At 34.4% G+C, this 12,101-nt stretch overlaps 2 protein-coding genes across 4 annotated transcripts in view; both read left to right on the top strand.

Annotated features, from left to right (window-relative positions):
- The window catches only part of SYN2 (synapsin II), a 131,366-nt gene that overhangs the window by 55,678 nt on the left and 63,587 nt on the right, over positions 1–12,101 (top strand). For both annotated transcript variants that reach the window (XR_015741645.1, XM_026724304.2), the window contains exons 4-5: positions 2,297–2,453; positions 5,507–5,596. Coding sequence is in view for 1 of the 2 variants with exons in the window: in XM_026724304.2 (XP_026580089.2) it covers positions 2,297–2,453; positions 5,507–5,596 (247 nt within the window). In the remaining variant the exon portion in view is untranslated. The remainder of the gene's footprint in view (positions 1–2,296; positions 2,454–5,506; positions 5,597–12,101) is intronic.
- The window catches only part of CNBP (CCHC-type zinc finger nucleic acid binding protein), a 549,700-nt gene that overhangs the window by 535,157 nt on the left and 2,442 nt on the right, over positions 1–12,101 (top strand). The gene's annotated exons all lie outside the window — the stretch shown is intronic.

The raw sequence follows: 12,101 nt of genomic DNA, 5'->3' as shown, positions 1-12,101 counted from the left end.
CCTCAAGCCTCCTTTTGCCAGGAGGGCAAAAACAGTCTCTCTGGGCTCCAGAGGCTCTCTGGAAGCCAGAAACAGGCACATTTTTGGCCTTCCCGAACTTCTGGGAGGCCTGTTTTTCACCCTTCCTGAGCATCCGTGCACACCCTGCACTTACCTGCATCCAGAACAGGCTGCGTGGGGACTCGGGGAAGGGGAGGGTAGGAGTGAGCGAGGCCATCCAAGAGTGGGATTTGGAGGTTCTTCAAATTGCACAGAATCTTAGATAGGGGTTCCCCCGAACCCCTGTAAAGCTCCAGCAACCCACCCCTGATGTAATTATGGTGTTTATTCATCTTCTTGATAAATTAATAAGTAGCAAACAAGTAAAACCATTCAATATCTAAGATAAAATATCCAAATAGCATCTCACTTTGTTCTAATTCATGTGAGGTTTTGGCTAACAGATTTATCTACTGGACAGTGTATGATCATCAAGAACTATCTATCAGTCAGGTTAACAGGAGGGTTTTGTCCATGACTTTTTCAAGAAAAGTATGCTATTTTGTGCTGCTAAATTTCTCTTCCTCAGATTAAGATTTTCAAAGAATAGAAAAAGCATCTTTCAATATTCCTGGTAACAAACTTGCAAAATCTTAGAATGTCTATAATTGCTCTAGAGCAGTGGTTCCCAACCTTTTTTTCGCCCTGCACCCCTAAAGAAATTTCACTTGAACCTCGCACCCCCTGAAATTTATATTTTGCTCAAGGATAAATTATGCAAATTCTGAATAATATTTTATCAAAAAAAGATTGTTACTTTATTCTTTAATATAATTACCTGGACTTTTCTCGCACCTCCTGGAATATCGTCTCGCACCCCAGGTTGGGAACCCCTGCTCTAGAGAGACTATGAATAAAATAGTTAAAGAGTTATTGGTTTTGTCTTTAGTGAGCACTAATAGGTCATTGAAGGCCTATTTGAACAGAAGTAGATGTTATATATGAAACAAGCAGTGATAAAGCAGAAGGATTTAAACATAAAGCAGTTCTAAATTAGTATCCAGTGTTAAGGTTTTTCCCAGATCTCACAGATGGCAACAAATTCAGTGTTAATATTTTTTTGGTCCTAGGAGAAAAAATTAGGGAAGAGAATAAGCTTTACAAACAGACCTTTAAATTATGACTTTACCATCACTCTCTATCATGGCATCTTCATTTTCATTTTACCCTCAACTTGGGATAAAATTTATCAGTTACTAGTTTTGGTCATGTTCCCTCAGAAGGATGGGTATGTGTCTGCATAGATATCAAAACATTCTGACTTAGATAACAGAAGCCTCACCCTCTAACCACCTATAAAATGGTAGATTAAAAAAAAATTGCCTGAATTCCCTTTTTTCAACCAGCTTTCAATATCCAAGATTTTTTCATGGCTGCCAGTTAGTGAAATTCCTTTCTTTACCAATCTCCATCATCATTAACACAACCAATAAGTACAAATGAAGTTAAATAATTCTTTACTTTCTCCTAGCCTTTTTTGTTTCCTTTGAGAGGAATTTTTCATTGTACTGAAGCTTATGGCCTGAACAAAATGCAAACATGTAGAACAGGGGTCCCCAAACTTGTGGACTTCAACTCCCAGAATTCCTCAGCCAGCAAAGTCCACAAGTTTGGAGACCTCTGATATAGAAATATACTATTCCCTACAAGAGAAATTCTAACAGTCCCCTATTTGGATTTTATTCCAGAACCATAAATCTCTACTTTCCTTTTGGAATATAGTTTTGGTCACGATGACAACTCTGTCCTTGGACCACTTTTTTTCATTCTCTGACTCTTAACTAAAAGATTAAAAGGGAGAGCTCCCTCAAAGATTTTCAAACTTGCCAATCCATTTTTAATTTATTCCTGGAAAAGGAGTTCTATCTTTACAACATCTTAAAAAACATTTTAAGAATACATTTTGCTACTAACATTTCTATTTCTTCCAGACCAGAGTTGTACCTATACAATGGCTTCCATATCGCACTATTATGACAACTATAGTGCTACCTTTAGCAACCATATCTGATATTTGCACAATATTGAATATATCTCCTACACATAGAGCTTTTCTGCTTTGAATTATGAAACTAGATGGAGGCAAATCATTTCCAGAATCTTGTCTAGAAAAATATAAGGACATAAACAATTTTCAGCATAATGCTTTTTCCTCTAGATGTAATCTTAATCAGCCTGTTCTCATTCAGTAGCTCCCATAGCTCTAGTAAGTTTCTAATATATTTGTTTGTTCACTGTTAAACTCAATTCTCTTTAGGTCATTCAAGCCTGACTTCGTTCTTGTCCGGCAACATTCATTCAGCATGGCCGAAAATGAAGATTTTCGCAATTTAATTATTGGAATGCATTATGCAAGCATCCCAAGTGTTAACTCTCTAGAGTCAATCTACAACTTCTGTGACAAGCCCTGGGTAGTAAGTAACAAATCCTAATTCAATAATCATATATTTCATTGTATAATTGAAGAATAACATTTGAATGTCAAATTGGGGAAAGGAAAGGAAAATGAGTACCATTTAGTCCAATGTCTGCCCCTGTGCACCTACAAAACATTATTAAAACATTTACATTTGGATTGCATCTCAAAGCCTTACATAATATAAATGCTATATATCCCTTAATGTTTTTAAATTACTATGAATATTTAATGCTTAATATATTAACATTTAATATTCATAACCTTTGCCTCATTTTCTTGTGGCTTTTTTACCACCAAAGTTCTCAAAATTTTGCAGATAAAAGAGCTGTAATCAGTCTTGTACAAAGTTAATAAAGTAGCTATTAATAAAAAGTGTCTTTTCCGAGAATAGGATGAAATAATAAACAGTAGGTAAGGGAGCTGAACAAAAGAACCTAAAAATGGTACTACTACCTAGCTAGAATGACTTCCCACATTTCATTTTTTTTTATCATTCTGGATGATAATACTATAAACACAAATATGAGCACCTGTATGAAAAACTTTATGTACAGTAATTGTGACTCATATTTCCATTGCTTTTCCTTGCAGTCTCTATTTGTATGATGCAATGCAAATAAAATCATTTCTGCATGTAGAAAGTTAATGTGAGATTATAATTTTTGCCTGCTGGCATTCAAGACAAAACCAGCCAGCCTCTCTACCTTAAGAAGTTTAATGTGTTATTCCTGCAATTGTTAAAAAGGCTGCAGGCATTTGCAATAACTTTGTACATTTTATCTTTTAAAATCAAAATACTTTTATCTTTTACCCAATCCTTTGCATAAAAAAACAGTTTTCCAGATTTTTAAAGTAAAAAGAATCTACAGTTCTAAAATATGCTAATATGGCAATTAAAATTATGATTTTAAAAATGTAAAATTAACAAGAGGTACAATACGAAGTATGAAGCCTAAATGGCAGTCATATCTAAATGTTTATTCTATCCCATTTTTTAAATTTGACTTCTAGATAGTTATCTCATAGCATTCAACTCAGAGTTGGTATTCAGCAAGCTCTGACCAGTTCTGGAGAACCGTAGCAGAAATTTTGAGTAGTTTGGAGAACTGGCAAATACCACCTCTGACTGGCTGCACCCCCATCTATTCTCTGACTCCTGAATCCCAGCTGATTGGCTGGGTCTTCTTTTGTTGCCCTGCACAGGAGAATGGAGCTGGAAAGCAGGTTAATGGGTAGGAATGGAGATTTTACAGTATCCTTCCCCTGCCATACCCATCAAGCCATGCCCACCACGCCACGCCCACAGAACCAGTAGTAAAACTTTTTGAATCCCACTACTGATTTAGCTAAAAAGCTAAGTGAGTTCATTATAGATACCAGACTTTGGGACCGTTGAAGGATTTTCTCCAATTGCTCTGTCAGCCTGGAAGTATTACTAGAGGCTAAAGCCGAAGTGGGGACAAATTCCTATGTTCTCAGCTTGACTCAGAATGCCCTCGTATCCAAGTCTTCTTCTGTGCTGCCCCAAATATTTCAGAAACCTTTATCCAATGCAATGCATGTTTCACCATGTCCACTGTACTTCAACAACTGCAGAGCCCCCCTTTCGACTTAGCCGAAAGCCCTGTTACTAACCAGTACCAGAAGGCTAGTACAAACAAAGGTTAGACACTGCATCATGAAAAATATGTTATTGAGATGCCCTTGGTTTGTCTCGCTACTTATTATCTCTTCCTTTAGACAAAACCTTGTCTTTATTTATTTGAACAGAATGTGGTAATGGGTGCTAATCTGACATTGTGGCTTCTATGGCTATGTTTATTTACTTTCCAGTAGGAAGAGAGAGATTATTAAAACATATCAAAATGTTAATACAGCCAGGCAGTCTGGAGATTATGGCTGGAGTTTTCTCTTTTCATCCCATGAGGCTGTTATCTGTATTTATATCTATATCTATTTGTATTAAACAATTTTTTACAAAGTTAAAGAAGAAAAGTAGAAAAGGAAGCAAGATAAATAAAAATTGTTTAGTAAATAAAACACACTTCTCTTTCTCACTCTCTCTCCCTTCTTTTTGAAGAACAGATGATTGTCAATAAAGAAATTAACTTATTTTTATTAACATTGCAAAAATAATTCACAAATTTGCTTTAATAATATGATGGTTCACAATGGAACAAATACTGGAAGTAATTAGCTCTTTCCAAATGCAAGTACCATATGCTGCAAAGTATTAAATCTCCCCAGCCCTATACTAATCTGACAAGCTAGGTAATGGGCCGAGACAAAGACCAGGAAAATCAAATGCCCAATCATGAGTAGGAGGTTGCTCTTTCAGGTGTCCTTTTAGATAGGAAAAAAAAACCCTCCATATTGTCCTTTTAGCCTCTTTTCTTGTGATAGGGTCTGTTGCTCCTTCTCCCACCCCATGCTTGACCCAATTTACCTTTTAAAAGCATTTCATGCTTTTAAATGAATGATGACTTGTCTCATTTGACCACGAATGTATAATTAGACCTTATTGCAATCTCTGTGCTATACATTTGCTATAGCTATGTAAACTTGGGAGGAAATACTGTGGCTATAGATATCTCATTCAATTATTAGTAGTAACTCAGAACTGAATGCAAAGAAGGAAATATGGAATAAATGATCTCATCTTAAATGCAGCATTACAGTTGGCACTAAACTGTAGTGATAGCTCTATGAAAAAGCAATTTGCATAATCTGTTTAGGACCAAGCAGACAGGCACTAAAATCCTCTATTTCTAAATATGCCTGCTTAGCAATACGTTGTAGATGAGCTATATTCAAGTATTGCTATAGGGGAAAATCCAGATAATATTTATAAATAGATGTATTAATTTGAGGTTGTTTATGTAGCTTTTTACTTCCTTTTTTCTGTAGATAATAATCTGGCAAACACTAAGGCATTTTGGAATTTAGATCTTGAGATTTTGATAGGTAATGATTAGAGGATTGCAGAGGAATGCTGAGATCATTTTTATATTAACTGTCTTTGAAATTTAATGTTTTGTTTTTCTGTAGTTTGCCCAATTGGTGTCCATCTATAGATCCCTGGGAGCAGAGAAATTTCCTCTGATTGAGCAAACCTTTTATCCAAATCACAAAGAAATGGTAAGAGCAAACAATAAACATAAAGTTCTATTTCTTTTGCATCTGAAAGAGGCAGCTATAATAATCCCTGAATTCATTTTATTTGTTGTTTCATCTTCTTGTTTTAGCTGTAGTGCCACTGGTTTTATAAAAAAAAAGATGTTTACTAATATAAAATACTTGACTTCCTGACAATGGGGAAAACATTTTTGGTGTTTTTAAAGTTACAGAGATTGAAATGAGAGATATTCTTTTTTTGAAATACACACATATTTTAGGCTGCTTAGATTAAGATTCAAATTATGCTCTCTCTTTTTTATAAATTACACAATTTATGTGAAATGTTACCTTGTATATATTATTAATGAGATGTTTCTATGCTATATTATTAAATTCTGAAAAACTTGAAAATTCGGTCAGCTATTTTGACAACATTTGTCTTTTTCTTACCATCATTTCTGTTTCACTTTCAAGTATACCATGTAGTATTTAATATACTAGTTTAATACTAAAAGGCAAGTACTAGTTGACTGACTTTCTATTTCTTCAAACCAAAGTCAAAATATTGATTGAAAGTATTGTTCCTTGAATAATATATGATGATGAAAGTAAAACGTATTCATTTGATTAAAATATAAATAAACATGTCCTATTTTTATTGATTGTGAGGAAAGAGAACCCAGTGAAAGCAAACTATTGGTATGAAAGTTGAATTAATTAATCACTAATCAAACTACCACACACAGAAACTTTGTGCAGTGTTAAAAATAATTATCTATAGCAAATGGAGAGAAATATAATCTCAAAAAAATGAAAGGAAAACTTAAATCTGATCTGTCAGTTAAATCTAATCTAAGATAGTGGGTAGAAATAATCAAAGCTTTAGAAAACTAGTTATTTCTGTAAAAGTGCATATATTCCAATGAGAATTTGAATTAGGTTATTTCTTTCTTTTTCTGTGTACTGCTAGGTAAGGTTAATGTTCTCATTCCTATATGCAAATTATAAAAGTAAGTGTGAATCCTTAACTTTTATTTCTACACTTCTGGTTGGGCAGGAAGATATTGTCTATTTAGTGTATGGCATATGTTAGCCAGGGATCACTGAGGTGGCTGGCTGCCACTGTGAAAGAAATTTTTTCGGGTGGTGTTATCTTTACCCAATGGATGCCTGAATGCTCCTTTTTTGTCCTTGCCCAGTTTATTCGGTTACGGGAATCAAACTCCCGAGCTGCCAACCTCAGCAGTGCACAAGCCCAGCATCTTACCATGTGAGCCACTGTGGCTCCACAGAGGGAACTATTAAACCATTACACACAGCAGTTAGCAAGATCAGAGTGTGACTACCTGCACTGGAAGTGAAGGTTGAAAAGCCCTCCGGCTTTCTTGCCTACCAAGTCAACTCATACTGAAAGCAGTCTCTCATTTTGAAAGCTTTTTAACTTTCTCCGTTCGTAAAAGTAGACAAAGAGAAGCCACTAACCTGTTCCTCAATCATTCAGTGGCAGAGATTATTTCTCTGGAGAAGAGGGGCTGGTGGCCAAACTTACTGAATAGGCACTCTTCTGGAGTATAGGAAGACACAATGGGGACTATATGCATTTTCATTCATTAATTCATTCAGTTTGTATGACTGTCCATTTAGCATGAAATTCTGCTAAGTGTTGCATGCCAAATTAAAAATGGCATCAAAACAAATCAACAAAGATTAAAAATACATAATATAATCTAACAGAGAAGCATGCTTCTTGGATGCTATTAGAGGACATTGTTTAATACCCACAAATAGCCTAGCTGTTTGCTGTGAGAACTTTGTAGATGTCAATCAGCACGTAATTCTTCCCAGAAGCTCACTGGAGCCAGAGCAGCTCACAAAAAAGGGGTGTTGCAGAGTCATATCAACATATTCATGGTGCTGCATTCTGGACCAGCTGTGCTTACTGAGTGGTCTTCAAAGGCAACCCTGCTATATGTTTCATTAGTCTAACTGGTTGGTGACCAAAGTATTAATGTTTGTAAACATTGATTTTGAATGTTAAAGAAGCTTTAATTTAAGTTGTGTTTGAACGAAGACTAATTACTGGTTGTGTTTTTAAGATATATCTCCATGATGACGAACCTATGGCATGCGTGCCACAGGTGGCACGCAGAGCCATTTGTGCGGGCATGTGATCCCCAGCCAAATTTAACTCACTGCACATGTGCATGCCTCCCAGCTGATTTTCGGCCCATTTGAGGCCTTTTTTGGCCTCCCAGAGACTCGGGGGAAGCCTCTGCAGTCCTTGGAGGCCTAAAAACAGGCCTGTTTTGTCACTTGCTGTATTTCTGGAAATATCAGAAATGATGAAATGGGCCCATTTTTTGGCCTCCAAAGGTTGCAGAGGCTTCCCTCAAGCCTCTGGGAGGCCAAAAAAGGCCTCAAACGGGCTGAAAATCAGCTGGGAGGCATGCACATGCCCAATACAGGTAAGGGGGCGACAGAGGGATCACATGCACATGCGCAGGGGATGTGAGGGGGGTGCGCGCATTGCCTTTTGGGTGCTAATTTTTGGCATAGGAACCCAAAAGGTTAGCCATCCACTGATATATCTCATAGTCACACAAGCAAATGAGACTATAAGAAACTATAATTTTTGTAAAATTATATACACAGCCTCATCTATCCATTCTTTTCTTATGGATAGGTGAAAATAAATTAGCAATTATTCTGTATGGTAATTGCTGAAAAAATTGAGTGGTCCATACATTGCACTAAAGGGAAATTATATTCATGTTTTAACATTTCACTCTTCAAATTAGAAGTCCCCAACTTTTGTATATCCATGATAAAGAGACTTGATACATGTGTATTCAGACTTAAATCCTGGCCATTCAGCAATGATTTCTGCTTGCAGTGGTGCGTGAAATAATGATTACAATGGAAAAGATTATATCAAAAGCAAATTATATCATAAGATTAGCATTCTTTTGTGAGTACATTTTCAACATTAACAATTAGGATACAAAGTTCTAACTAGAAACCATAACTAATAGCACATGAAATAAGATTCAGACCATGCCATTTCTTCAAGCTATTTTAAAATATGTAGTACTTTCAAAAAGAGCTGGTATATGAAATGTCTGGAAGGAGCATATTCTGATGTTCATAAAAAATTGGTGTCTGATTGCATTAAACAGCAACCTTTTAATTCAAACTTTAGCACTAATAAAAGAAATATTTGTAGTTCAGAATTGACCCCTCAACTTTAATATAATAGTGCTGTTAGAAAGGTGGTTATTGGTGTCTTCCCCTTTGTATGTAGGTTGTTCATTAATATTTTCTATACATATACAGAGCAATAGAAAAATTATTTTACTATAATAACTTCATATGGTAATGCAGACTTTGTTCTTATAGTATAAAAGAAACAAAAAGTTAGAACAAAGAAAGTTTAATAAGTTCCAAATTTATTTTAAGATCAATTTCACAATACATTGTCTTTTTTGAAACAGTGTCTTAGGTTCTAGTGGAGCTTCAGCTTTAATCATGTTTAGAGAATTATTAAACTATTAGTACTATTTAAATTTCTTATCTTTCCAAATGAACAAATTTTATCCCACTGATTTTGATACAATCAATATTATACCTTGTATTTTTTAATTGCTATCTTACATAGATTGCAAGTTTGTGCATCTGATCATTATCTATTTGCATATTTTCAATATGTAATTAGCTACCATTAACTTTATGGTATACCTTGGAGGATACCATTGATCACAAATAAAAAGGCTTAAAAAAGTTAAAAGATTGCATTTGATTTTGAAATGATCCAGATATGCTGGAGTTGATTCTTATAAAATATTTTAAATAAAGATATCCCCTTTATTTCCCACTTTACATGGTAGTTTTGAAACATCCCTCTTCACTGTAAGAAATCAACTTATTCATCAAAGCTTTGAAAATAACAAAAATAAAAATAAGAAAAGAAATTTAACGCTGCTGCCAGCTCTTCTCTGATTCTTATGAATTAAAGGTTTAATTGATAATTCTGCTTTCAAGATCATTCCTATGTATTCAAAAAATCTTCAGCTTTTTCAAGTATTAATAAGGAACCCAGTGAAGCTTGGTATGAACAGAAAATAATTGCCAATTCCTAATGTATTCATACTGCCTCTAAACTGTCTCTAATCTATATTAATCTGCCTGGACGTTTATGAACATAATTAATTAATCTCAAAAAAAATTCCTGTGATAATGTTTCAAAATTTCCAAAATATGCCATCTAGTAATTAACCAGGTTTTCAACACTTTTGTAGTATGTATTGTATTTTTTTTGTAGTATGTATTGTAAGTATGTATTTATTTTATTTTATTTTTGGCTGTTCAACTTCATTTAATTTTTTTTTCCATTTAAAATATTTATTTATTTATGCTGAATAAAATTTAAAAAACAATTTCCACGTTTTACAATTCTGTAACGGTGTTCATACTATTTCACAAAGTCTATCACTATATCAATTGCTTCTCCATTTTATTCACTTATACTCTTATTTCTCAATTTAGCTTATAACGCTATTAATATATATGTGTGTTTGTGTGGGTGGGTGGGTGGGTGTATGTATATATGTACAACATTAATTAACACTTTCTCATATTTTCTGTCAATTGACGCCTTTGTGTCTTTTTTCTAACCACTCATACCAAACATTCCATATCTTATAGTACTCTATTTCTTCTTTGTTTTTCAATACCATTGTTACCCTGTCCATTTCAGGACATTCAAGGATCTTTTTTATTATTCCTGCCTTGGAGGGGATAGTATCCTGTTTCCAGTTTTGAGCAAATGAGATTCTGGCAGTGGTTACTATATGGAGTATGCTATATTGGAGATTCCTCCTAAAATTAGATCCTATTATACCTAATAAAAACATTTCTGGTCTTAATTCTTTTTCTTGTTATTTCTTCCAACCATGTTTTAATTTTAAGCCAGTACTTCTGGGCTTAGGGACAGGTCCACCACATATGAAAATATGTTCCTTGGCTATAATTGTATCTTCAACGCTTTGCCGGGAAACATCTTGGTTAATCTTGCTTGGAGGGAGGTGCCGGCGGTAGAACATTTTGTAAAAGTTTTCCTTATATGCAACTGACAACATTAATTTATAATTTACCTGCCATAATTTTCCCATTGTTCCAGATCAATACCATATCTGAAATTTCTAGCTCAAATTATCATGTTCTCTTTTACTGTTTGTTCTTCCATTTTATATTCTCATAGATAATTGTACACTTTGCTAATCATTTATTTTCCAGTCCCTTGTAAAATTTTATCTAATTCTTGTTGAGATCCAAAGAAGCCAAATTGTTCCTGATCCCTTTTATACTATATTTGAATTTGGAGATCCTTATCCCCTTATCCCTTTAATTGTTGTTGGATTTTCAGTTCCCCTTTCTTGTCTAAGAGCTCTTTATATTTTACCATCTTATTTAGATGCAATGTGTTAGGATATATCATTGCTTCCATTGTCGATAGCCAGGTTGATATTTTCATATAGTGGTTTCTTTTTATTTTATCCCAAACATACAGTATGACATCCCTGACCTGATGTCTCTGAAAGTAAGTATGGCATCTATTTTTCCCTTCCCAGAGAAATGCATGCCATCCCAACTGCAGATCATGGACGTCTATTGTTAATATTCTTTTATTGTCGAGATTGATCCAATCTTTGAGCCAAGTTGTCACTGGTAATATAATTCAAAGTCTGGAAGTCCAAATCCTCCTTTCAACCTGCTATCTTGTAAAAGTTTAAATTTTATCTAGAGTTGCTATCTGTCCCAACAGTGATAGTTGAATTTTTGCCCAATTAGCCAAATCTTTTCGTATTTGCAATATTATTTTATCATAATTATCTTCCTTTATCGAAGAGCATTTCACGGTGAGTCAAACTCCTAAGTACTTTACTTTTTTTGTTATCTGCATCCCTAGTTCACGTTCTAGTTCTTCATTTTGACTCTTGGTAAGATTTTTAGTTATTATTTTCATCTCTTCCTTATTAATTTTGAGCCTGACTACCATTTCAAATGCTTCTATTTCACGAATTAGTATACTACCCATCTCTATTGGATCTTCTATAATAAGTACCATGTCGTCCATGAAAGCTCGCACTTTGTATTCTTTTTTAGTAATCAATCCTTTTATTTCCTGATTCTGCCTAATTTTGGTCAACAGTACTTCTGCTGATAATATATATAAAAGTGGGGATAATGGGCATCCCTGTCTTACGCCTTTGTTTATGTTCGATCATCTGTTATTTCTCCATTGAGTATCACTTCTGCGATTTGTGTAGTGTATATTATTTTAATGAACCCTACAAATTTTTTACCAAATTGCATCCTACTTAGTTGTTTTATAAAAAATTGCCAATTTAAATTATCGAACGCTTTCTGCGAGTCCAGGAATATCAGTGCCATTGGTTTCTCTTAGTGGGTTTCATAGTATTCTAGGACATCCATGATCAATTTTGTATTATCTCTTTATCTGTCTGTT

The sequence above is a fragment of the Pseudonaja textilis genome, chromosome 2 (assembly GCF_049901715.1).
Source record: "Pseudonaja textilis isolate UNSWEBS1 chromosome 2, rPseTex1.2, whole genome shotgun sequence".
Classification (NCBI taxonomy): Eukaryota; Metazoa; Chordata; class Lepidosauria; order Squamata; family Elapidae; genus Pseudonaja; species Pseudonaja textilis.
This window is presented reverse-complemented; position numbering and strand designations above follow the sequence as displayed.